Genomic DNA, 26,192 nt, shown 5'->3' on the forward strand with positions numbered 1-26,192 from the left:
AAAAAAGGGGCCAATAGGGGCAATTTGGTGCAAACGGATATTTTCACCATTAGATTATCATCTGTGTAAAGAGGTTGTGTGTTTTGTAGTAACTAAATTGAGCACAATTTTTTTAAGTGATCACTAAAGTTATATATTTACGTTTCATTTCTGCGAGCGTAGAGAGCAAGCGGTTTGGGGGAAAAAGTCAAATCTGAAGATGTAAAATTCACCTTTTTGGTCAATTACTGTTAAAAAGGCATCCTTGTGAGATGTTGCGAGCGAATCACGTGCTCAAACTTTTGGAAATTTCATGTGGGCCTAGAATGATAATATTGATATAGATATTATTTACCCAGGGAAGCCACTTCAGTTCTGAAAACTATTCTCCCAGCTATTATTATTTTTTTTTACAAGAATGCTTAGAATGTCCAGTTTTCAGGTTGGAAAATCGGAAAAATTTGGCTCACGTTTCTCGCTCGCATCAAGTATTGTTCATTGAGGAACTCATTCTATTCCTGGTTACAAAAAAGAAGTATGAAATGTCCAGTTTTCAGGTTGGAATATCACAAATTTTAAGCTTGCGGTTCGCGCTCTCATTATTTAGTTCGTAAGATATATATTCTATTCATGAGTCACTAAATGCAGTCCTTAAAAGATTACTTTCTGAAGCCTGTTGCATAAAACTTTTTACCTGAGAAAACTCTGGTAAAAAATGAAAACTAAGGTTAGTCTGATTTCCGCCACTGACTTTAGCACAGGGCAAAAACTCCTGTAAAAACAACCTGAGTTTTCTCAGGTAAAAAGTTTCATGCAACGGGCCCCAGGTCAATATATAAACAAATTACAGCTCGCCCTCGCATTAATTCTTTAGAAAGATACACATCTTTCTCACGATTACAAAAAATGCTCCGAATGCTCACTTCACGTCTTGTTACATGAAATGTCTACTAGTTTGAGCTTGTGATTCGCTTTCAACATCTCACAAGGATCATTATTAGTATTATTTTTATTTTTATTACCAGCAGAAGCTGTTATTAAAAATGACATCCCCTCCAATACAAATCCTATTATCTAGAGGTTGCTCGCACGCTTCCAACACACTTGATCCCCTGCATCTTTAATTAAACCATTTGCTTATAGGCAGCAATTGCTCAGATAAAATCGAAATTAGCCTATGCTTGATCAGGGCGCCTAGATATTCTTAATGAAATACATGCTTTGGCCCCAACACACGCATGTATCATCGATCGTTATTACTATCATTGCATAATATCGTGTAATCTTGTAATGACAACATCGTTTTTGTTACCAAAATGAATTATTTTCATTTTCGGAAATACGAACCTTATTTAATTTTCGGATTAACGAACCTTATTTCGTTTTCGGATTAACGAACCTTATTTCGTTTTCGGATTAACGAACCTTCGGAATTACGAACCTTATTTCGTTTTCGGATTAACGAACCTTCGGAATTACGAACCTTATTTTGTTTTCGGATTAACGAACCTTCGGAATTACGAACCTTATTTCGTTTTCGGATTAACGAACCTTCGGAATTACGAACCTTATTTCGTTTTCGGATTGACGAACCTTCGGAATTACGAATCTTCGGAATTTCGAACCTTCGGAAATACGAACCTTCGGAATAACCGAACCTTCGGAATTACGAAGCTTCGGAATTACGAATGTATGCGATGCGATATCCCCCCATCCCCCCGTGATCGGCACCCATGGCCTTATAAGTTATAGGGGAAGTTCTTTTAACAATAATTTATGGAAAACCAAAACAAGTAATTGGAAGAACGCGCGGCCCTCAAGAGCAAAAAATATGCCCTAAGACCGGAGTGATGTATCTGCTGGATGAAGTCATAATTCATGCAGCTGCATTTTGTAGCTTCTTCAGTTTCCCATCTGGTAAGTTGTAAAAGGAGGTCATTACCCAAATCGAGCCGGGAAAAATAAGTTAATGTACAGCTCTAGTTTCTTTGCGAAGCATGTTTCGCAATTGCTAAAGACCTGATCTGCAATTGCTTCTAATCTATTTGGATATGGACATGTAAACAATATTTTGATATGCTGATTATGCATGTTTCGTGAAATTAAACAAATTTCAAAATGTATCGACTTATTATTATAAACACTCGATCGATCTCATGAAATTCTGTTTCATTCTATTTATACTCAAATCAGCTGTATGCCGTTTAAAATGTCTATCATAACATTACCTATTGGTAATTTATAAACGGGGTCTGAGGGGGCAAAACCTTTTCTACATTATCAGAAATAAGTTCTGCCCGGCAGAACCCCATATTTTGGATCCCCCCCCCCCGCTTGTGCGCTGCATACATGCACGGTTATTTTTTTTTTAATTGCGACTCGCCGATACCGTAAAGAATGATTTCTAGTTGGAGCGAATTCACGTCAATCATGGTCTTGCCACAAAACGCGGTCTAATAATACTATTCTGGTACCGGTATGTATTGAAAGAGTTTATTGATATGCTTCTTATATATCCTAAATGATATCGTAGGATCCTGTCTGTTCTTGGTTTTTATTCATGTAGAGATAAGTGGATTTATCGTTAGTGCTTGGATCGCACGCAAGCCATAGCCACAGGAGGATACGGTTACACTTCGTAATTCCGAAGCTTCGTAATTCCGAAGGTTCTTTATTCCGAAGGTTCGTAATTCCGAAACACGTAAATTGCCTATACCTCGATGTTCGTTAATCCGAAAACGAAAAAGGGTTCGTTAATCCGAACATTTGTGGCGTTATTCCGACGGTTCGTTATTCCGAAGGTTCGATAATCCGAAAACGAAATAAGGTTCGTTGTTCCGAAGGTTCGATAATCCGAAAACGAAATAGGGTTCGTTGTTCCGAAGGTTCGTTAATCCGAAAACGAAATAAGGTTCGTTTTTCCGAAGGTTCGATAATCCGAAAACGAAATAAGGTTCGTTTTTCCGAAGGTTCGTTAATCCGAAAACGAAATAAGGTTCGTTAATCCGAAAACGAAATAAGGTTCGTTAATCCGAAAACAAAATAAGGTTCGTTAATCCGAAAATGAAAACCGGGAAAGCAGAGGCAGAGGCAAGGGGGGGGGGGTGGTGGACACTTGCCGTTCAATTGTTATGAGGATGGGAAGGCAAGGGCGGCCAAACGAATTTTCGTTTGGGGGGTAAAGCCAAAAAATGAAACTCATACGTCAAAATGGGCACTTTGGTGATATTTTCACCTTAAGATTATCTAAAAAACTTTTTTTAAATGACTTCTTATTATGGCCAAATGTATATTTAGCCTTTATTTTTCAGGAGAGAGTATAATGAGCGAGCGGCTTGGTGAAAAAAATCAAAGGTGAAGTTATAAAACTCGTTTTGGGGGTCAATTATTCTTTAAATGGCATTATTGCGAGGTGTTGCGAGCGTGAATCACAAGCTAAAACTTTAGGGAATTTCAATCAAAATGGAAATAAGTTTTTAAAAATGCGAGCAGATTTCTACTGTCACTAAGAGATGTACATCTAACTAAAGAATTAACACGAGCGCAAAACGCGAGCTTAAACATACTGACCAGAAAAGGAATCTTAAAGAAAGAATTTAGTGACCTCTTTAGGATTATTTCACCAATCGAATAACTGAGAGTTCGAAGCGCAAGCTGAAAATTTGCAATATTCCAGCCTGAAAACTTAACTTTAATAAAAAAGTATTTTATTTCGAAAACATGAAAAACAGCATATTTATTTTTGAAAAAGGATCTTTCCCATTTTTGGAAAAATATGCATTTCCGGTTTTTTATTTCATTTTTGGGGTGCAAGTGCGCCCTGCCTCCCTCCCGGCGGATCCAACTTTTGTCATATGGGGGGGGGGCATTTTTTCAGCCATATTTTCCTCGATCGGCAGCTTAAAGTTTAATTTGTTTTTTTTTTTTGAAAGGGTAGTCCTAACAGTCAATAATTAGCTTTATACTTATAAAATAAAGTAAATATGTAATAACATGATAAACCCTTTTTAAATAATGCGAGCGCGAGCTATATTTTTTTTAAATGATGGGCAATATTTTTGTGATCTTCAAAACGAGATGCCTATGTAACTAGATAATAACTGCGAGCAAGAAGCGCGAACAGAAATTTTATATATAAGCTCTGACCTGATTTAAAGAGGACATTTTAAAAACCTTTTGCAGTTAGCCATGAAGACGATGCGTGTTTCAACCAGTGGCGGCGGAACGTATTTTCCTTTGGGGGAGCCAAAAAAGGGGCCAATAGGGGCATTTTGGTGCAAACGGATATTTTCGCCATAAGATTATCATCTGTGTAAAAAGGTTGTGTGTTTTGTAGTAATTAAGTTGAGCAAAAATTTTTAAGTGATCTCTGATTGGTAAGTTATGTATTTACGTTCATTTCTGCGAGCGTAGCGAGCAAGCGGTTTGGGGGAAAATGTAAAATTCGCCTATTTGGTCAATTACTGTTAAAAGGGCATCCTTGTGAGATGTTGCCAGCGAATCACGTGCTCAAACTTTTGGAAATTTCATGTAGGCCTAAAATTATAAAAATGATATTATTTACCCAGGGAAGCCACTTCAGTTCTGAAAACTGTTCTCCCAGCTATTATTATTATTATCCGTGTTTGTTACCAAAATGAATAATTTTCATTTTCGGAAATACGAACCTTATTCAATTTTCGGATTAACGAACCTTATTTCGTTTTCGGATTAACGAACCTTATTTTATTTTCGGATTAACGAACCTTCGGAATTACGAACCTTATTTCGTTTTCGGATTAACGAACCTTCGGAATTACGAACCTTATTTCGTTTTCGGATTAACGAACCTTCGGAATTACGAACCTTATTTCGTTTTCGGATTGACGAACCTTCGGAATTACGAACCTTATTTCGTTTTCGGATTGACGAACCTTCGGAATTACGAACCTTCGGAAATACGAACCTTCGGAAATACGAACCTTCGGAATAACCGAACCTTCGGAATTACGAAGCTTCGGAATTACGAATGTATGCGGGAGGATACTACGGTACTAATGCATGCGATTCTTATGCACGTTTATTGAACGGGGATATCACGATTCCTTGTTGCAATATATCGAATTGCACAGGAGCCAAGTCGACGTACGGACTGGTACTGGTAGAGTGAATTATTTTTAACAGTAACACTTTTCCCCGGGGGGGGGGGGCCACTTACATTGACGAGTGGATACCATGCGCGACCAAAAAAACACGTAAAAAGGATGTCTTTTTCACGACAGGGCACGTTACGTACGTAACATGAATAGGGTGTCAAAAACACACAAAAAAAATAATGAAAAAAGGGTATCTAATTCGCTAGGAAGATTACGTATTTAGGGTTGAATTTGCGGGGATGATAAAACAAAATTAGGCCTAAAATGTTTTATAAAGGATGTCCTTTTTGCCCCAACACTTCGTATTTAGAGTCCGATTTGCGCGAGGTGTACATGTAGGTGGGGTCGTACTAAACCAAATAAGGTAAGCCGACGACCGAAGGACCCGTAACAATAAAACATTCCTGTACTTGTTTAGGGGTTCATTTCAGGGAATATTTGTTAAGAGTATCGTTTTGTTTCCAATACTTGTTAAGGGTAGGGTTTCACATGCCGATACTTGTTAAGGGGTGCATTTTCAGAATATGGAAATTACGTGTTTAGGGTGCTTTTCGAGACCCCATGGTCGCGCATGGTATCCACTCGTGAATGGAAGTGGCCCCCCCCCCCCCGGGCACTTTCCCGATTGTCCAAGCTCAATTTTTGATTTGGAGACCTCAAGACTTCTATCATGATGTACAGAGTTAGTCTTGAGGAATCCATGTCATGATGATGATGTCTTTTTTAAAAAAAATTGACATATGGTAGTGGATCGTATAAATTACCGAAAACTTTTCATGAATTTGATCATGTCAAACACATTATTCCAATAAAATTCACCAAAGTTTCACCATAAATACCTACAAAATATAAATATGCAGAAATTTTGCCGAAATTGTTTTTGTCTCACCTGCGAAGCAAAGTGAGACTATAGGCGCCGCTTTTCCGACGGCGGCGGCGGCGTCAACATCAAATCTTAACCTGAGGTTAAGTTTTTGAAATGACGTCATAACTTAGAAAGTATATGGACCTAGTTAATAAAACTTGGCCATAAGGTTAATCAAGTATTACTGAACATCCTATTAGAGTTTCATGTCACATGACCAAGGTCAAAAGTCATTTAGGGTCAATGAACTTAGACCATGTTGGAGGATTCAACATCGAAATCTTAACCTGAGGTTAAGTTTTTGAAATGTCATCATAACTTAGAAAATATATGGACCTAGTTCATGAAACTTGGACATAAGGTTAATCAAGTATCACTGAACATCCTGCATGAGTTTCACGTCACATGACCAAGGTCAAAGGTCATTTAGGGTCAATGAACTTTGGCCGAATTGGGGATATCTGTTGAATTCCCATCATAACTTTGAAAGTTTATGGATCTGATTCATGAAACTTGGACATAATAGTAATCAAGCATCACTGAAAATTTTGTGCAAGTTTCAGGTCTCATGATTAAGGTCAAAGATCATTTAGGGTCAATGAACTTTGGCCGAATCGGGGGTATCTGTTGAATTACCATCATAACTTTGAAAGTTTATTGGTCTAGTTCATTAAACTTGGACATTAGAGTAATCAAGTATCACTGATCATCCTGTTTGAGTTTCAGGTCACATGACCAAGGTCAAAGGTCAATGAACTTTGGCCGAATTGGGTGTATCTGTTAAATTACCATCATAACTTTGAAAGTTTATGGATCTGATTCATGAAACTCGTACATAAGAGTAATCAAGGATGAAGGTCTATCCTAAGACACAGAATCCTGACGTTGAGGCACAAACTGGACCCTTAAAAAAGGAAAAGTTCTGTCTCATTCGTTCTCCTTCTGTAAAGATTGAAAAAAAAAGACCTTCATCCATATAAATTGAGATAAGTATATTTTGAGTGCTATTTCGACCCCATTCTGCCCCATTTTTGAGAACATATGTCCGCCTCGTATTACACAGATGAGTGAAAGTGCCCATATACAGTACACGTATAACCAATAAGCATAGTTGTTAACTTGGATGGTAAATTATTGTGTGGTCAAATGCTTTTTGACATAGATCTGGACTATAGAGTGGAGCTATCCTACCGTTACTGGCATGTGCAACTCTTGTGGACAGGTGTTACATGGGGTGGATATTGTGTTTCCATGCTATAGTATTCAAATACGATGTTCATCGCTAGCTGTTCATTTAATAATAATCTTTGCATAATCCTTGTTCACGTTCCCTTGAATAAACAAAGTGCATTAAAAGTCTTAATAACTTAGAAATAATACATGCAAACCTTTTTTTTTTATTCCATACAAGAATTCTGTGATAATTTGTGTGAAAGACTGGCAAGAGTGACTTCAGAATGGCTGTACCAGAGCGTTGGTTGAACTGTCCTCGCAAAGGAACCTTGATTGCAGGTAATCTACAAATGTACACGTCATCACCATGCTCCAAAATCTAAGATCACTTGTTGGTAAAGGTTCTCAATTTTGTTTTTTTTAGTTTGTAGGCAAATTGAGAAGTTATCGGGTAAAGCAGGCCTATCTTGAAAGAGGGAGGAAGTGGAGTCATCCACCCACCTTATGTTTGTTACAAGAATCAGTTATATTTTTTGTGCCAATGTTATTTCCTTTAGGCCTATCTTAAATATCATGCAATGAGAAATCAATCATTCATTGCATGGAGCGCTTTGTAACCATGACTGAAGGGTGTTTATATAATGTACATGTACATGTTAGTGGCACTGGCATGTCTTGTCTAGGAAGCAGTAGACTAACTAGGTAAATAAACAAGATTGGAAGGGGGGGGGGGGGGTTAGCAATCATGACATTTGTTAAGAAGAGTCTAGGACCTAGGTTTGATGAGAACAGCAACTATCCAAAGTAGATGACAATCCAAGTTTTGTCAAATTGATGTTGTCCAAAATTTTATTGTCTTTAATAGCCCTGAGGGCTTGCATGATGAACAGATTATATTCAAATACTAGTAAATGAGCCTTGCATATTTTTTCCATTTCCCTCTGATCTTTCACGTGAGATAAAAAGCCATTCCTGTTAATTCAGGTCTGTCTTCACTGCATAGCAAAGAAGAAGTTTACCCTACATCAGTGAGAGTGACCGAATAGCTGCAGCTACATCAAAATCTCAAGTTCTTAAGTTCTTGTAGAGCTGTCAACTATTAAAAAAAAGTCATAATTATTAGGATTTTCATGTCAAATTATGCCAATATGCTTTTGACCCTAATTATTACTCATTTGAGGTCAAATAATATGTTAACATTTAAGGTAATATATTGGGCAGTGGTGAACTTGTCTGAAGGTAGCCAATAATTCTCATTATTCGCATGATCGAGTATCTTTGTTACATCCCTCAGAATGATATCTTCTCATGTTTAAATATCGACTCGATCTTGTGGGTTTTTTCACTTGGATTTATCATAGATTTACGCAAAACAGAGAGTACCAGAGATGATTCTGAATCTTGAATCTTAGCCTAAAAAGAAAGGATTCATTTCTTAAGGAATATGTTCCTTAAATTACCTCTTCAAAAAAATTGATACCGCATGGCTTATATGAAATTATGACTTTTGAGCTTCTGGATTACTACTTTTTACTTTTAAAGGTTGGCAGCTCTCTTGAAATATTTTTTTTTAAATAGTAATTTAAGTGGTTTTTGCAAAGCTTTAAATGATTCACATGTAGATGAGGCTGCCAGGATTTGGACTTGACCTTGTAGAGTCATTTGGATGGATTTTCTTTGAACTGGTAGATTAAGAATAAGACCTAACTAAAATATAGCTCTTGAAATGTTTGGTACAGTGATTCAAGAAAGGAGATGCAGTCCTATAAATGAACAATGGCAATGGAGAATATATTAAGATACTACCTGATATAAATTCTTTTTTTTCTTTTAACAGGAAAGTTTCTTCCTTTCAAGACTCCACTTGGTCCAACATACAATGACAACATCCCAGAAGAGAACCGCTTTGATGTGTCTATGCTGTTTGCCTACATGACATCTAGGCAGGTCAAACTTGGACTAGTCATTGATCTCACCAATACACATCGATTCTATGACAAGGAAGAAATTGAACGAAATGATGCAAGACACTTCAAGCTGCAGTGCAAGGGGTCAGTCTATTATATGTTTTTACCTCACATTTCATTTAAGTTTTTTTTTGTCAATTTTTGTCACATTTGTGATTTATTAGTTATTAATTTCTTGACTTGACAGTTGTGTTAATTATATATTTTGGGAGTGGGATAGAAGAAAAGTTTTGATATACATGTTAGATTGTAATTTGAATTGAGGAACCATGACCCCGATAACTCCATGTATGCCCATGGATTAAAACATATGTACAAAGATTCAATCCATCATTCTGAAGAATAAATGTTATATCAGCACAGATTAAGAGATTGCCTAGACTTTTGGCCTATTTTATTAAAACTGCAATTGATGATCTCCCCCAAATTAAAATACAGTCCCCATTGTAGGCTAATGATTGGTTAATAAGGACATGTGTTTTCTATTTAACCCTATCTAGGGAGTTCATATGGCCGGGGAGGGGCCTCCCAGGCCCCCCTAAGATCTCGGCCGTCTACCGCGCGATCGCGCCAAAATTTGCATGCAGGTTGTCTGGGATATAATCTACAAAATTGCATAGTAATTTATTTCATGCGAATCATTATTCAGGGCTCCACACTAACCCATTTTTTCTACTGGTCCAACCTATTCATGTCGGACCAGTTGATACCCAGTTTTTCAAATTTTTACTGGTCCGAACCTAAAATCTACTGGTCCCAAAAAAATGAAAACATTAAAAAAAGGTGCAAGTTTATTTTTCTAGCCTTTCGTTGCCCCCCCCCAAATAAAAAGAAGGAATGAAGGAAAAGAAAGAAAGAAGAAAGGAAGGAAGGGAGGAAGGAAAAGAAAGAATAAAAGAAAACAAGGAAGGAAGGAAAAAAGAAAAGGTAAAGAAAGGATACATGTGAAGGAAGGAAAAAAAGAAAGAACTAAAGAAGAAAAGGAAGGAAGGAATAAAGAAGGAACAAAAATAAGAAAGAGAGAAAAGAAAAAAAAAGAAATGAAGGAAAGAAATGAAGCAAGCAATACAGAAAGAAAGAAAGAATAAATCCAGAAAGTAGTAAAGGAAAAAAAGAAGAAGCAATACAAAATATGGTAAAGGAATGAAAGAATAAAGGAGAGAAAGGAAGCAAGCAGTCAAAAAAAGAAAGGAGAGGTATAAAAGGATAGATTTAACAAAGGGAAAAGGAAAGAACAAGACAGAAGAAAGGAAGGAATGAATGAATGAATGAAAGAGAGGGCTGAAATAATGAAGAAATAAAAGTACAAACAAGAAAGGGTAAATAAATGATGGATGGAAGGAAGAAAGAAACAAAGAAAGTAACAAAGAATGAAGGAAAGAAAAGGGTAAAAAGAAGGAAGGAAAGAAAGGAAGAAGAGAAGAGATAAAATATAAAAAAAGGATGGATGGACTCAGGAATTAAGAAAAGAAAAATATCAAGAAAGAAAGAAAGGAAGGAAGAAAAGAACGAAGGAAGAAAGAAAGAGAGAGAGAGAAAAAAAAAGAAATAGAGAAAACATATTTTTTATAAGGCTAGAAAGAATGAAAGAACGAATTAAAGAACAAAGGGAAAATAAAAAAGAAAGACGGTAAAAAAAAAATGAAAGAAGAGAGGGAAGAAACAAAGAAAGATTGAAAAGAAAGAAGGAAAGAAATATAGGAAGAAAACAGAGGAAGAAAGCTAAAACTATCATCATAAATAATTCATCAGTATCTTTTTGGCTCAACTAAAATAGCTAAGAAAGAAAGTCAGAAACCAAGTGTATCAACACACACATAAATGGATATGTGGGGCTCATCTGTATTCAGACGATATCACCCGAAACCCGATCTGTTTGAACCAAACAGAAGTGAAAATTTCTCCTTTTACTGCTTACAAATGAAAGAGTTACTCCAATTTTTAGGAAATATGGACATTATAAGAGCCTTTCATAAGTATGAACCGTGAATTTTGACAGTTCTGTGAGAGATTTCTGCCAGAGTTTAGCCAAGTTTCGTTCGCGCAGCCAGTAGAGAATTTACCACGTAGGTTGTGTGGCTGGCTACATGTACACTGTATCTACTCTAGTAACACTTACGTGCGATTCATTCTGTGTGTATTCTGTGTGTGAATGACAGAATTTGTCGGGGGGAAATTGTTTGCAGTGAATTTGACCATTTCTGGAAAAGTTATTTGCACAATGGTTTTAATTACTGGTCTTGTCGGACCCTTAAAGATGGACCCTTAAAATCTTGCTATTTTGGGAAAAATTACTGGCCCGACAATGATATTTTTTACTGGTCATGTCGGACCAGTAAATCTTCTTATTTCTGAAAATCTACTAGCCCGAAAGCGATTTTTACTGGTCTGGGACCGTCGGACCGCCGCTAGTGTCGAGCCCTGCATTATTACGTAATTATGCTAATTTATGCGTAATTAGTATGCGAAATCATACTTTTTCCTCTAACTCCATAAGTAAAGCTCAAAATTTTCTAATGTTTGGCATAGAAACTTTGTGATGTTCTTAGCAAGTGTACATGAAAGAAATTGTGATATCAGATGATCAATTTCTTATGTTTTATAGTGTTTTTTGCGTATTCTTATGTATTTCTTTGTTTTTTGGACCTTTCGTTTTTCATTCTTTTTTCAATGAAATTCGTTGGGGACTCTTCTAAGATCATAAACAGCATAAAATACATATATTTAGGCCAGCAAAACTAAAAATAATCATACATTTATGATTTTTGGTTGAAAACACAATTTAGATTGACTTTGTTCACGAAATCACGTTTTTGAGCAATTTTTGGTCTGACATGCACTTACATAACATTGCGTAACTTCGGAACCGCGTACCCGGGTGACGAAAAATTGGTCTCAAAAGTTGCGCAAGACTTGAAAGTAAAAAGTCAGCGAGCAGCGCGGTCAAACAAATTTGCGCGGCGAAAATATCGCGCGACTCCTTGAGGGGGGGCCTCCGAGGCCCCCCCCAGCCTAGATAGGGTTAAATGCTTTAAAAGCTCTTCATTTGTGACTCTAGGTAGGTCTGTTCCATAACCCAAGATCCAGGTTTTAAAAAATTTATTTTTTTTCCCCCACAGGCGTGGTGAATGCCCATCCCGAGAACAGACATCTCTTTTCATCCAGATCTGTGGCACATTCGTAGGCAAGAATCCTGATCAGATCATAGGTGTTCATTGTACTCATGGATTTAACAGGACTGGTTTCCTTATCTGTGCCTACCTGGTAGAAAACTTGGACTGGAGGTAGGTTCAGCCAGTGAAATTTATACACACCTCATTTTCCTTTTTTTCGCATTCTTTTTTTAATGCATTTATTGTGAGATTTATTAATTCAGGGATGCCTCATCAGATATCTGTGGGATGGAGTAGATGAATTTAAATGAGGATGACAGTGATGATCATGTATAATCTGGGCTTTGTGTATAGGGAGGAGTGTGAAAACAGGCATAGGCAGATGCTCAAGTTTATTTCGTGGTTGTTCCAAGGGGATTTAAGGATCAAAGTGTAGACAACTGTGTATATGAAGGGAGGATAAAGCCATGAATGTGGATTCCCTCTTGCCATAACAAAGGTATAATAGTCACCTTTGGAGCCTATTATTAACACATTTGTCCAACAAGTTGTCAGATCCGACAACTTTCCTAACTTATGATTTGCAAAGAGTGTCTGTTCTATGATCACTATGATCATTTTCAGTACATTAAAGTGGCAACATATAATATTGGTGTGCCCAAATATAACTTTTCCTTAAAAGATACTTCATGGAAACAGTCATTAACTTTTTATTTTTTCTTCAGTGTGGATGCAGCAGTAAGTTTGTTTGCTCAGGGCAGGCCTCCAGGAATTTACAAAGGAGACTATATCCAAGAACTTTTTCATCGCTATGGTGATGTGTCAGAAGCGCCACCCCCTCCTGACCTACCTGACTGGTGTGTTGGTGAGTTAAACATTATCACAGTTTACTGGTGGGCATTTTTAATACAACATTTAGGATTCAGGTAATAGTATAACAAAATAAATTATCATAGAAAATGAAATGAAGTAAAATGGAGAAAAAAAATGGGTCCAGACATACAAAAAGGTTAATTTCTTTTTTTTCATGGAATTGCCCTATCTGTACTGTGCCCCCACATTCATTTGATTTATGAAAGCAATTCAAGAGTAATTAACAGGATAGCAACAGTTTATTCTGATTTTAAATTTGAAACTATATTTAGCTGGTGATGATGTACATAACTGAATCACTATTGACATTACTGTTCCAGAGAACTTATCTCAGTTGCATATTCTGTTGAGATGAAGTGTGAGTGTGTGTATGTGTGGTAATCTTACAGACGTGTGCCAGTGTTATATAATTATTGATAACCAATGAAACTCGATTTCCAAAAGACGAAACTGCGTCAGCTTATGACTCGTCTTTTATTGCTGCATTATTGGTGCATGCCACAACTGCTGTTGATTGTCTTATTTAATTTTCTCTGAATTACAGAAAATGCTGGAAAAAACCCAAGATGTGTTGCATTTGCTATTCAGAAAAAACCTATTTGTTGACACAATCACTGAACAAAAAGTGAAAACATTCACCCAATATTTATTTATTTACATTTACTTGTTTACATTGTAGGAGCTGATGACAGGGATGATGATGAAACAGGAGGTTCTTCAAAGAAACAGGGAGGAGGAGGCAAAAGTAAAAGCCAACATGATAAACAGGTTAGTTACAAAAACAATAAGTTTTTCCCTTTGAGAAATCTGAAATTATGTATCATTTGATAATTTTCACAATAGCAAATCAAAATCATCTTGACTTATTATGTTCAAAGTGTCATGGAGCCTAACCCCTAATAAGACTGTGGGTGGGCTTAGTCAAGCCCCTCCCCCACCCAACATTTTGCAATAAATCTGTAATGCAGTTTGTCAAATTCTTGGGTTGTACCAAAGTTTGCAACCTTTACACACTATTTGGCCCAATTTCATGACACAATTGAGCTTTTAGATATAAACTTATGTCATGTGTGTAATATCCTTGTTTTATGATCAAATGAAATAGACAATTTTCCCAATTATCTGTTTTCAACACAAACCACTTCCCATGAAACTGGCAGCATCACAGGTCACCACCAAAGGCTACAGTGCAACTGTGTATTCCTTTAGAAATTGGAAGATGCATGAATTAATTAATTAGGAGTTCATTGTCAATCCATTCTTGAAAACTTGCAAATATCCATATTCTTCTCTTTTTACACTACCTTGTATTGTCACTTAAATATTTATATGGCATGCTTTATGTCTGTGACTCCCTGAGCAGTAAAACTTAAGTGTTAAAGAAACCGGATAATGAAATGTTTTGAGGTTAATTCTTTTATTTTGTCTTTAAAAAAATAGTTTATGGAAGGTGTCGAGGGAGTTCGAGTTGTCACAGATTTCCAGAAAGCCAACCATCTGAGAAGAAAAGTGGAAAAAATGGTTGGATGGAGAAGGTAAGATTCCTGATGCTCCTTTTTAGTTACAGGTGATTAAAAATCCATACTTGGGATGAGATTATATACATTTCAACATACATTGCCATGAAAGAAGGCATTCCTAATGATAATAAATAATAATGGTGGCTTCTTATATAGCACACAGGTTCACCTTTCACCTTGGAGTACCGGTATGCATTTTTTGGGTGTGTTTTCAGGAGTTGATTGAGCAATTGAAATATTGGCTTGTTATGTATACACTGTTTGACACAACATCTGCATGCTGGTCAGTTCTGTTGGAATATGGCTTGTGCAAAGCTTGGTTATGATGATATACCATCTCATATCCATCAGTGATGGATAACCAAAATGAAACTCAATGGCCCGAATTCACAAAAGGTGGTTTTGAAAACCCACGGTTGAGTCCATGGTTTATGCAGATTTCATGTATGAATTACGCTTATTTTACCGCATATTGCCGTGGTTATCCACGCTATTTATTAATGAGTCCACTGTTTTTATTCATGAGTCCTCTCTTCAAACAGTGGACTCATGAATAAAATAGCATATCTAACCATGGTAACAGGCGTCAATTTGGCGCACTGTGACAAAAGCGCGCATCAGCATTGGAATTTTTGTGCACGCGCCCGATATGCTGTTAATTAAGCGTAATCTATACAGGAAATCTGCATAAACCATGGATAAAACCGTGGGTTTTCAAACCAGCTTTGTGAATTCGGGCCAATGAATCTCAAGAGCTTATTATAAGATCATTCGCTCTAATTGTTATCACAATTTCAATCTACATGTAATGATCATGAATTCCTGAATAATATCAGAGCTTTTATTATGATCATCCTGAAATGATATTTGTGTGATTATTTCAAAGTATGTTGCCGAGCTGTAGGTGGAACATCTAACATACAGCACAGTATCATTTGTCTGTGTGTGTATGACATTTTCCTCTTTGCATTTACCTTGAGAGAAAATGGGAAGTTGTAAAAAGGAAATTTACACTTATCTAAGTGACTAGTCAGGTACATGTTGCAGGCTAATCAGTCACATGCCTTCAATGTTCGTTTTACTGCCAGCGGGTGAAATGAGCTTTGATTATTTATATCATACTTGTACATAAGCCTACAATGATGTTTGGTTTCACAGACAGGAGTTCCCAGGTAGTCAACCCGTTTCTATGGATAGAAACAATGTCAATTTCCTCAAGAAGAATTACTATTGGGTCAGCTGGAAAGCAGATGGAATCAGGTATATAAACTCCTTTGTTCTCACTAGTACACATCTGTTTTGTTTTCATTTTGCACCTCTATGTATTTTGCTCGTCTCCTGTAGCCAAATGAGTTGGGGTTGGGGGCGAGGTGTCAACATTGCTTGATAGGGATTCAGTTTTCATGCTCAAGGATGTCAAGATTGATAATAAACAAATCATAATCAACAATAAGGTATCTTGCATGTTCTATCTGGTGGTGTGGTCAGATGGAAACTAACAGCCCTCTCAGTCAGTCTCTCAATCCAGAGTAGTTTCCACTGTATATTTTAAGTTGTGGTACACAAATAATTGCAGTTTTATTTACATGTATGCATTATCGTTGTACCTTTTATTTTTGCCTTGCCTGAATGGAGTTCAGCAGAGGCCTACAGGAGTAATCACTTTTCCTCTTGGTCCGTTGGTTGGTCTGTTAGAATATGTTAATGTTTTTTCAACTTGCTCACATTTCTTTATTTTTGGGTATTTTTGTTTATCCTTGGGTAATACCACATGTGACCTCATGAGAGTGGTTGGGTCAAAGGTCATTTTGGGGTCAAAAGGTCAAATGGTATGAGGTCAGGTCCTTCCTTCTTTGAAGTTTTTGTGTAACTTGTTCTCATTTCGTTATTTCTGAATCAGTTTTGACCACAATATGATTTTAATGATCACTGGGTAATGCTACATGTGTGTTGTTGAGGAAGATGGGGTCAAAGGTTGTCTAAGGGTCAGAAGGTCAAGTTTTGTCAAGATTGCTCTCATTTCTTTTTTTCCTACATGAGTTATGTTCACATTTAGTACAAATGATACCGCATGCATGTATGTGTTAATGATGAGGTCATGTCCATCATTTTTGTCAAGTTTTTGTTCAACTTGTTCTTATTTCTTTATATTTGCATTAATTGTGTTTAGACTCGCTACAAATGATCTGTGGGTAATAAATACCACACGTGTGTTCTTCAGGATGATAAGGTCATCTATGGGTCAAAAGATCATATTGCATATTTTGTTAATTGCGAAATCAGGCAAGACTCATTTGTAAACCACCTTGTGCTCATTATTAACGGTTACCCCCATTTTGATAGATATTTTGACCTTTATTTTAGTATGAAATTAGTTAGAAATGTATGGTATCTTCAAATAACTTTGTGATTTGAATTACTTTTGAAAATTTCGTAGGTACATGATGTTAATAGATGGTCCAGGAGAAGTGTATCTGTTTGATAGAGACTTGTTCTTATTTCTTTATATTTGCATTAATTGTGTTTAGACTCGCTACAAATGATCTGTGGGTAATAAATACCACACGTGTGTTCTTCAGGATGATAAGGTCATCTATGGGTCAAAAGATCATATTGCATATTTTGTTAATTGCGAAATCAGGCAAGACTCATTTGTAAACCACCTTGTGCTCATTATTAACGGTTACCCCCATTTTGATAGATATTTTGACCTTTATTTTAGTGTGAAATTAGTTAGAAATGTATGGTATCTTCAATAACTTTGTGATTTGAATTACTTTTGAAAATTTCGTAGGTACATGATGTTAATAGATGGTCCAGGAGAAGTGTATCTGTTTGATAGAGACCATGTTGTCTTTTCTGCTCCTCAACTTTCATTCCCGAATCGCAAGGGGCCACATCGGGATACTCTTGTCGATGGAGTGAGTATGGATTGTTTCACGTAATTCTTCATTGTTGGAAGAAGGGGGTGGATGTTAACTAAGAGTATCAATTTAGCAAGTGGATTATATTGTTGAATTTTTATAGATTTTATTTGATCTGATGTAATTTCATTCTAGGATCATTTTTCTCTTTCAAGCGTTCAAAGAAAATGAATGACCCTACCAAAATTCATCATTAATTTGTTTTAATTGTACTATTTTTATCTTTGCTATCTCACAATATCATCATCTATAGCCTTTTTTTTTATAATGAATTCATACTTAAGAAGTGGGATTGGCAATTTTGATGTCATATCTTCTCTTTGGTCTGTCATAAAAGATGGTTGGCATTATTTAATACATGCCTTTCCATAGCAAGCGCAAGCAATGTTTATATCTCAATACATTCGATCATGATGTGACTTAACATTTCACAATTTCTTTAAAAGACATTTTCTTCAGAGTTCAAATTCATGATCAAAATTGAATAATAATAATAATATGCAACATTTATATAGTGCTTAATACAAATGTTTCTAAGCGCTGCATACTTTTACCCAGGCTTTAGCATGGCTACCCTGATCAGGCACATCAAGCATTCAAGGAATTCCTTCCTACCGGGTACCCATTTACTACACCTGGGTTGAGAGTGGCAAATGTAGATAAATACCTTGCCAAAGGATACAAGTGCTGTGGTGGGAATGGAACCCCAGACCTTATGGTTCAAAGTCCAGATACTTGCCCACAGAGCCACAACACCCTAATTACTGTAACTTGATATGAGGTCCATAGAATTACACTTGTTACTTATGGTGTTGGCCAGAAACTGCTTTCTGTTCTTTCTCGGCCTTCCTTTGTAGTGTCTTCTTCAAATTCACCCAACTTGTATTTTATTCTTTTTGCTTACAGGAGATGATTATTGATACAGTGGATGGTAAATCACATGCAAGGTATCTAATCTATGACATCATCAAGTATTGGGTAAGTTAACATTGATTATAAGCTACTCTAAATGATTGTCCTTTAGTTCCATACATGTGATGAGATGTTCTCCCCCCCCCCCCCCCCCCTCTCTCAGCAGACCAATAGTTGTAACAAAACTGTATCAGAATAAATCCTGTTCTATTGTTAGTCAGCTCACCTCTCTGTTTATCGTTGATCCTAGTTAGAAGTGTGAAAATATGACAATAGATTAGTACACTCTGGTAATCTTTGAATTGATACAAAGCTTTTTCTGTTATATATGTTTTCCTTCCATGAAAGGGTAATTGTTGTTTACATCCTGTTTTTTTTTTCTCCACTGGTGAAAGGGGAAGGAACCTTTACTTCCTAATATTGAGCAATGGCAATCAACTACCTGGAAGGTATTTCACAAAGATTTAAGTATGACTTAGAGTGGCACCCTAATAACAAGTTGCTTACGGTATGAAAAGCTTGACCGCATTGGTCAGACTGTGTCATGAGGAAGTGCACTACTGCATATCTATGAATAAGATAGCGCATTGTATTTCAGATACGTGTCAGCATTTAAGTGCGACAATACGTCATCCTTAAATCTTTGTGAAACACCCCCAGATTACTTTGTTTTATTTTACTTTAAAGGTGGTCAGCATTGCACATTGAAGTGTTTTTATATGAAATTTGAGGAAATTCTTGCTTGTGATGTTACTAATGATAAATAATAAATTAAAAATATAATTTTAAATAGCAAAATCTCCTTCGAACTCGCGTACATTTCATAAATTTCAGTGTAAAAGAATATCACCTATCATAATTAGATCACCAAAGGAGAGAAAGAAACAGAACAGATAGAGAAAGAGAAGAGGAGAAGAAAAGAAAGTACCGGTAGATTAGGAAAACAATGTCCTAACCAGTATGAATGAATTGCTTTCATTATCTCTATCAAACAGAGCAAACCAGTCGGTGAATGTGACTTTGGTTGGAGAAGAAGATGTATTCATGATGAGATAATCGCACCTAGGGAGCTTGAGCTACAGCGTGGTGGCATCGATAGAATGAAAGAACCATTTGGTATCAGAGAGAAACCATTCTGGGATATCACTTCTTCAAAGAAGGTACATAAAAAATGAAAGTGGTTACTGTAAAATATTCCCATGTGTCATTAATGTATTTATATTAGAATATGGAACCTTGTGAGTTTTCTCCTTCATTTTTCTAAGTCAGTGAATGATAAATATCTAGAATCCATCCTTATTTTAGAGGTCTGATGAACAGATATGTTGGCATTGTTGGCTGGAGTGCCTCCCACACAAAGGGTTGGCCATGGCTTCATATTTCCAGCCAATTCATACCAAAAGACCTTTTTATTCAGACCATTTCATTCAGGATACGCTGTACATGAACAACCCTTTTCAATAATTTACAGGATGTTTCTTTCACCTGATTTATTTGCAATGGTTTTTCTTTTCATGTAGATACTTGATGGAAGTTTCAGCCAGGAACTGATGCATGAAACAGATGGACTTATTTTTCAGCCACACAAAGATGTAAGTCCCATTCTAATGTCATCAAAACTTCTCATAAAATGGTGAAATATTGGAAATATTAATTACAGATGGACATTACTCTCTTTGAACCAGGCAGTGGCGGCACCAAGGGGGGGCATGGGGGGGCATTTGCCCCCCCACTCAGAAGCTTTGCCCCCCCAGTTGCCCCCCCAGAAATTTTGAGGACTTAAAAGAAAATTATACAGTAATTTGTAAATAAGTAAATGCTGTCGTACTACATATTCAAGCTCAGCTGTGAAGTGCTCTAAAATACCATTTTCTGCTCTTCAAAACTTGAAAATTTTCTCACTTAGTCGCTGTTGGCTTCCTCGCACACTATTAGTTTGTAATAAGTTTATATCGCTTGTTATATCTTGCATTAAGGCAGACATTTCAATGTGTGATACACAAGCTAATGTAAGTGTTAAACTACAGTACATGGCGTGTATTCTGTCGTCAGCAATGTTTATTCTTTGGGGGGGGGGGGGCGTGGAGGACAAATACTCAAAGTCTGCCCCCTTCCTTGAAATAAATATGCATCTACTCATGTAAAATTTGGATTAAACTCATCGATTTGCTTCATTAACAAATAAGAATCCTTGAACTCTTCGTTCATAATTTGTCACCGTCATGGTTTTTAGTGAAAAAGTAAATAGGCTATGTAAAGATGTGCAATCTGCGATGGGTGTTCTGTCCCCTCCCTCTTAAATTTTCGACCTTTCCACGAGGGGAATGTCTGTATCTATTAGGCTATATTCTCATAACAAGACACCCAACTATAGTATATTTGAAAATAAACTTTACCCTGTGTATTAAAAACTTTCCTGTCTTCGGAAGAAAATTATTAGGCCTATGTATGAAAAAAATAAGATATGAAAAAGAGAACAGAAATTAAATATTGAAGTCTTTTACAATGCGATCATGCATTTTTTCTGATGTGATACAAAAATGTAAAAGTAGAATAGGTCTACGCCTTAAGATTACATATATGTAAATGTTCAGTTCATGATCTAGTTTTGATCAATAACTTTGCTCCATTAAGCATTACCTGATTTTACAAAAATTTCTGTTTATATCAAGTGTAACAAAAAAATGTTTATTGGGGCCACTAAAACTCGCGCTTCGCGCTCGATTTTTCCACACATGCAAAAAAAATTTTTGACTGCCCTTGCCCCCCCCAATATTTTCTTTTGCCCCCCATTTGCCCCCCCACTTTGAAAATCCTGGTGCCGCCACTGGAACCAGGCCTTGGCGGTTTATATAATAATGGCTTGCATATTGTATTAAACTGGAGAAGCAACATCAAGCATGATTTTTAAAAGATTTTAAACTTTAAGTTTAGACAAATATTCTCAATGTAGATATATTTGCTCTCTTGAACATGTTTTGGTTCATACCCCTTGCATTTTACTTGGCACCTTTCTGGCTTTTATTCATAATTAATTGTCTCTATGTTAAATTGGTTATACCCCTTGGAGGGATTTATCGGTCTTCTCCAGCAATCACATACTCATTAACTTATACTTTGGTGAGATGCTGGTTTCTTCTAGTTGGATTAAGAAATTTTGCAGGAAATTTGCTGATATGGTGTTGGGTATGATACATTAAGACTGTGTTCAAACTTGACTTTTTGAGATTTGAGCAAATCTGACCTCCCACCCCTCTTCTCTGTTCATATTTTAGGTAATATTTTTTTAAATTGATTAACTTTTTTAATTTGAACTTAGCCATACATACCTGGAAGATGTGACCTAATACTAAAGTGGAAACCTCCAAGTATGAATTCAGTTGACTTCAGGTTGAAGGTCACCACAGTCAGACGAGAAGGGTAAGTAACAAAACACTATTGAAGACGTGTATTTTGGGAATTGTTTAACCCTTATTAGACTTGGGGGGATGTCATTTTGACCCCCCAACATATTTCGGCACTACGTTCTTTTCCAAATTTTTTTTAACCGTGCCAGACTTTTTACCGTGCCGGACTTTTGACTTTCAAGTCTTGCGCAGTTTATCCTGGTGTGTAATAGCCCAGTTAAAATAAGGTTATTTATATCATCATTTTTGGTTTGTAGTATAAGCAGTATTAGTAACCAAAGAGTATATCTTTATAGTGGCTGCACTATACAAATTTATCATATTATTATTATAATTGTTATTATTATAACAGTACTACGGTTTAAGTTGTATAGAAATGTCCAATATAAGCAGTATTAGACATTACTTTTGGAGCCATGACATATTTTCAAGGGACTTTGACTATTAGTAAGATGAGTTGTGTTCTTCTTTCAGTATATTTATGTACACTCATATTCTGGGCATTCTGTTTGTATTTAATGAAGAGGCCCAATGCAAATAATTGCTCTTCAAATGTTCTAATACAAGAAACACCTGGAAAGTATTGATTGGACTATTATGCCAGAATACAATGAATGCTATAATTGGTTGGGCTAGTTAAAGGGCTCATTGCACCGAATTGTTGACTTGGTTCGTTACTTCAACATGGTGCTGGCTTAGTGTAAACACTCCCTCAAAGATAAATTCCAGTTGTGGTAACAATTTCAAAATGAGTTCATACAGAATCCGATTAAATGACCACCAAAGTGTCTGTATGAATAAAAAATATGTGCCAAAGGATTCTGGAAGAAATTGTGTAATTGCTGAGAAATTAGCAAATAAACACGGGATTCAGGTCAAGTGTCGGGCCGACATTCAAAGCAATAATAATACACTGTCCCACGTGCGCTTATCTGTGTGGTGATATGCAGTGTGAACATTTTTCAGCGTAGATTTCAGAAAGTTCAGTTTATGTAACTGTACCAGATCTAGATCCTCGATGATGTAGTGACAATTAAGCTTGGTTTCACACACTTTCTCGTGAAATCAGAGTTTACTGCAACTACTTTCATTTATCTTTAATATCTAAATCAACGATTCCTTTACACTATTCAATATGTTCCATATATAAAAAATATGGTGGATGCAATAATAATCAAATATGATTATCATCTGTTAAAGGTAATGTTTAACTTTGTGAGCAGCCGATTAAAAAAATTCTCAAACCAAGATGAAACATGTGTATAAGTGCATGTATTAGAATTAATAAACCCTGAAAACAACCATTATTGAGAATGAAAAGCTAAAACTATAAGGCAAACCCCGATTTTGTAAATAGGCGTTTTATAGACACCTAAATAGTACACATAAGTGTATGGGATGAAATTAAGGTGGTGTTTCCGGTCACTTTATATTTCAATTTTTGAAGCACTAAATAATTATTTTCGAACGCAATTGTGACCTTCTAGCTCATATTTTTTTAAAGTCAAACCAATGTTAACCAATCACTTTAATTATTGATTGTGTATGTTTGTGTTATTAAAGATGTATTCCGGAGACACTTGGGCTACTCTTTGTCGGAGGTCAACAGCAACCCTTTGGGCAAATGAAGGTAAGTTATACCTTCATTAATGCTTTTCATTTTATCATTTCTAAATGTATGTAAATCAAGTTGACTTTGGTCATGGTATTTTTACTTTCAGTAGTCAGAAGAAAGTAAGAAGTCTTTTCTATTAAATCCGAACTAGTTGTAGTGAGTTTTCATATTGAGAAAAAAATACTTTAACAAGGTCCACTGTTAGTGCTCATAAGTAATCATAGATCCAGATATAGTAAGCCAGCCCAACAAATAATAAAATGATGATGAAAAGAAGCTGAAAGCAGATTATGCAGAATAATCATCACTGTATTGAAAGAATTTGCTCATTACTCTACCAGAATCATTTGACACATAATTTATTTTATACATACATTAGATTCTTGTATAATTTTCAAAATTTTCTGTAGAAGTGATTGTTGCTGGATGAATTTTTTTTTATGGAAGGACTTTGATTTGATATCTGTAAAATTGAACCAAGATTTTATGTTGAAACACTGCCCTATCGAAAGCTAGTTCATTTTCCACTATTCAAATGCTGATAATACTAAACCTTGTTTGCTTGAACTCAGATCAACAAGGAGCTGAAGCAGTATGACAATAAGATCATTGAGTGTGCCTATGATAATAAGAAAGGATGGGTTTTTATGAGAGAAAGAACAGATAAGAGCTTCCCGAATGGCTACAAGACAGCAGTTGGTAGGTTACACAATTTTGTACACTCTTTGGCCTGGCTTGCAGGTCTAATATCCATTGCTAATATCTGTTTGGTTTTATCCCTGAATATCTGTATATTACTTTTAAGAATTGTAATGAAAACATTTAAATAAGAATTAGTGTAAAAATTTTGGTTACAATATCTTTTAAAAGTAGACTGCAACATTCATGCACTGATGTATTAATGTACAGTGTGGGGGGGGGGGGAGTAGGTGGAATTCAAAGTATTGATTTTTTATTTCTTGTTGCACAATAGGTCTTAGTATCAATAGCTAGATTAGTGACAATAATCAGAAACTTTAGGTCATGAGAACAATGCATTTCCCATTTCATGATTTCACGTTCTCCATCTCTGATCTGTCATTACATGTTTATTATGTTTTTCTATTACAATACTTGTGTCTAAAATGTGATTGTATTATAAAAGAAATTACATAATTCCAAAGCCAAGAAATCCCTTTTCAACTCTGTTGTCACAGATATTTGCACTCACCTGTGAATATGCACAAAATAGATTGCCAGTACCCATGCTGCAGAAAGAAGTTTTCCTCACCACCTTAAAATAATCCAGTAGCATTAGACTGTGCTATGCATTAAACAAAATGCTTAAAGATAATTAATTTGATATTGAAATTTGTTTAATCTATTTGAGAATTATCTGCGAAAAGCAGCTGGAAAAGTTTGTTGGAACAATTAGCTTGTGATTAGGTCAGTCCTCAAGAGAAATTAATCCATTTATTGGAAGGCACGCTGCTGTATAATTCAGGTCTTTATCTATTGTTTATCTGGTTTTATGAATTCACAGCTGTGTGTCAGAGCATTCAAAATCCAGTTACCAAGGAATTCCTGATGAACTTTATAGAGAAGGAAGCCATCAAACCTTCCAGTAACAAACGTCCTGCAGACAACAGTGCCAGCAGTAGCAGTCCTGGGCCCCCTGCCAAGCAGCAAAGGACAGACAGCCAACCACCTTCCTCCCGAGCCAGTGGACCAGGCAGGCCATCTAGTTCTCTCATGCCTCCTCCTGCTTCAGTTCCATTGCATCACTGAAAATAGAAGAGATCTTCTTTGTTTTTTATTAAATGGACTCATTTTGATAATGAGAAGTCAGTATTTTATTCCCCTGCTTCACTATACATGATTATTGGAGGCATTGTTTCTGGATCACCTGCTATCATGCAATCTGTTTGTTTTCATGCAATATTTAGTCAATCGTTTCACAGATGAAATTCAAACTTTGCTCATGTATGCATATACATGTAGTAGGAATGATGATCTGATCCATTTTGGGTCACAAGTTTAAACTTGATGTAGGAGCCTTATTGAAAATGGCTTGTTTTGTTGGATGGATCAACATCAAACTCCGATCATGTATGCAAAGGGGATTAACTTTGATTTCACGAGATTGTGAGGTCACAAGTTTTAAAGGAATCCCAGAGGCAAAAGAAAATAAGTAAAATCACAGAATATCTGAAGAATCATTTGAGAGATCAAAAATTTGACATCCAATATATTGATCTAGTAATGCAAATGCACTTACACAAGTCAACCTTAAGTCATACCATTATTCACCCAAGTCGAAGAAATTTGAGACTAGCCAATGCAAAGCATGTGTTATGTACCTTTCCTTGGATTTCTCCTCCGTCAAACAAACTTCTATTGGTCCCTAAGGTCATTAGGGCAATACTCCTAGAGTTCAATGTATACCTGGAAAACCATTTGAAGGTTTACCTGGCATGATAATTCCCTTGAATGCACCGAGCACCAGAATTCACCAGCCCCTAGAGCTGAAGCAGTGGTACCAAGAGTTTCACTTTGTTGTCTCTTCAAAAAGTGCTATAGTTGTTTAATCTTATTTTCATTAGTATCTGATGGAAAAAAAACTTTGCTCAGGTTAGCATTGTACTGACAAAAATTTTATTTTGAGTTACACGGTCATAGAGTTCAATCATAAAAATGGCCCGTTCTTACAATAACTTAAATGGATCCAAG

The 26,192-nt window shown here is 36.2% G+C and overlaps 1 protein-coding gene across 4 annotated transcripts; it reads left to right on the top strand.

Annotated features, from left to right (window-relative positions):
- Positions 1-1,815: 1,815 nt before the first annotated feature.
- LOC121423449 (mRNA-capping enzyme-like) lies at positions 1,816-25,638 on the top strand. Of its 4 annotated transcripts, none has more exons than XM_041618791.1 (16): positions 1,816-1,896; positions 7,416-7,491; positions 8,990-9,203; positions 12,239-12,403; positions 12,958-13,097; positions 13,785-13,873; positions 14,546-14,640; positions 15,784-15,885; positions 17,420-17,546; positions 18,456-18,527; positions 19,457-19,621; positions 19,982-20,053; positions 21,781-21,881; positions 23,432-23,498; positions 24,056-24,182; positions 25,006-25,638. In XM_041618791.1, the coding sequence occupies exons 1-16, from the start codon at positions 1,858-1,860 to the stop codon at positions 25,248-25,250; spliced, it is 1,896 nt and encodes a 631-aa protein (XP_041474725.1). In that variant the 5' UTR covers positions 1,816-1,857; the 3' UTR covers positions 25,251-25,638. The 4 variants fall into 4 exon arrangements, with proteins under 4 accessions (XP_041474725.1, XP_041474731.1, XP_041474739.1 ...); XM_041618797.1 differs by lacking the exon at positions 1,816-1,896 and adding an exon at positions 2,363-2,455 and having other exon boundaries at positions 7,391-7,491; XM_041618805.1 differs by lacking the exon at positions 1,816-1,896 and adding an exon at positions 2,363-2,455.
- The last annotated feature ends 554 nt before the right edge of the window (positions 25,639-26,192 follow it).

This window comes from Lytechinus variegatus, chromosome 1 (assembly GCF_018143015.1).
Source record: "Lytechinus variegatus isolate NC3 chromosome 1, Lvar_3.0, whole genome shotgun sequence".
Lineage (NCBI taxonomy): Eukaryota > Metazoa > Echinodermata > Echinoidea > Temnopleuroida > Toxopneustidae > Lytechinus > Lytechinus variegatus.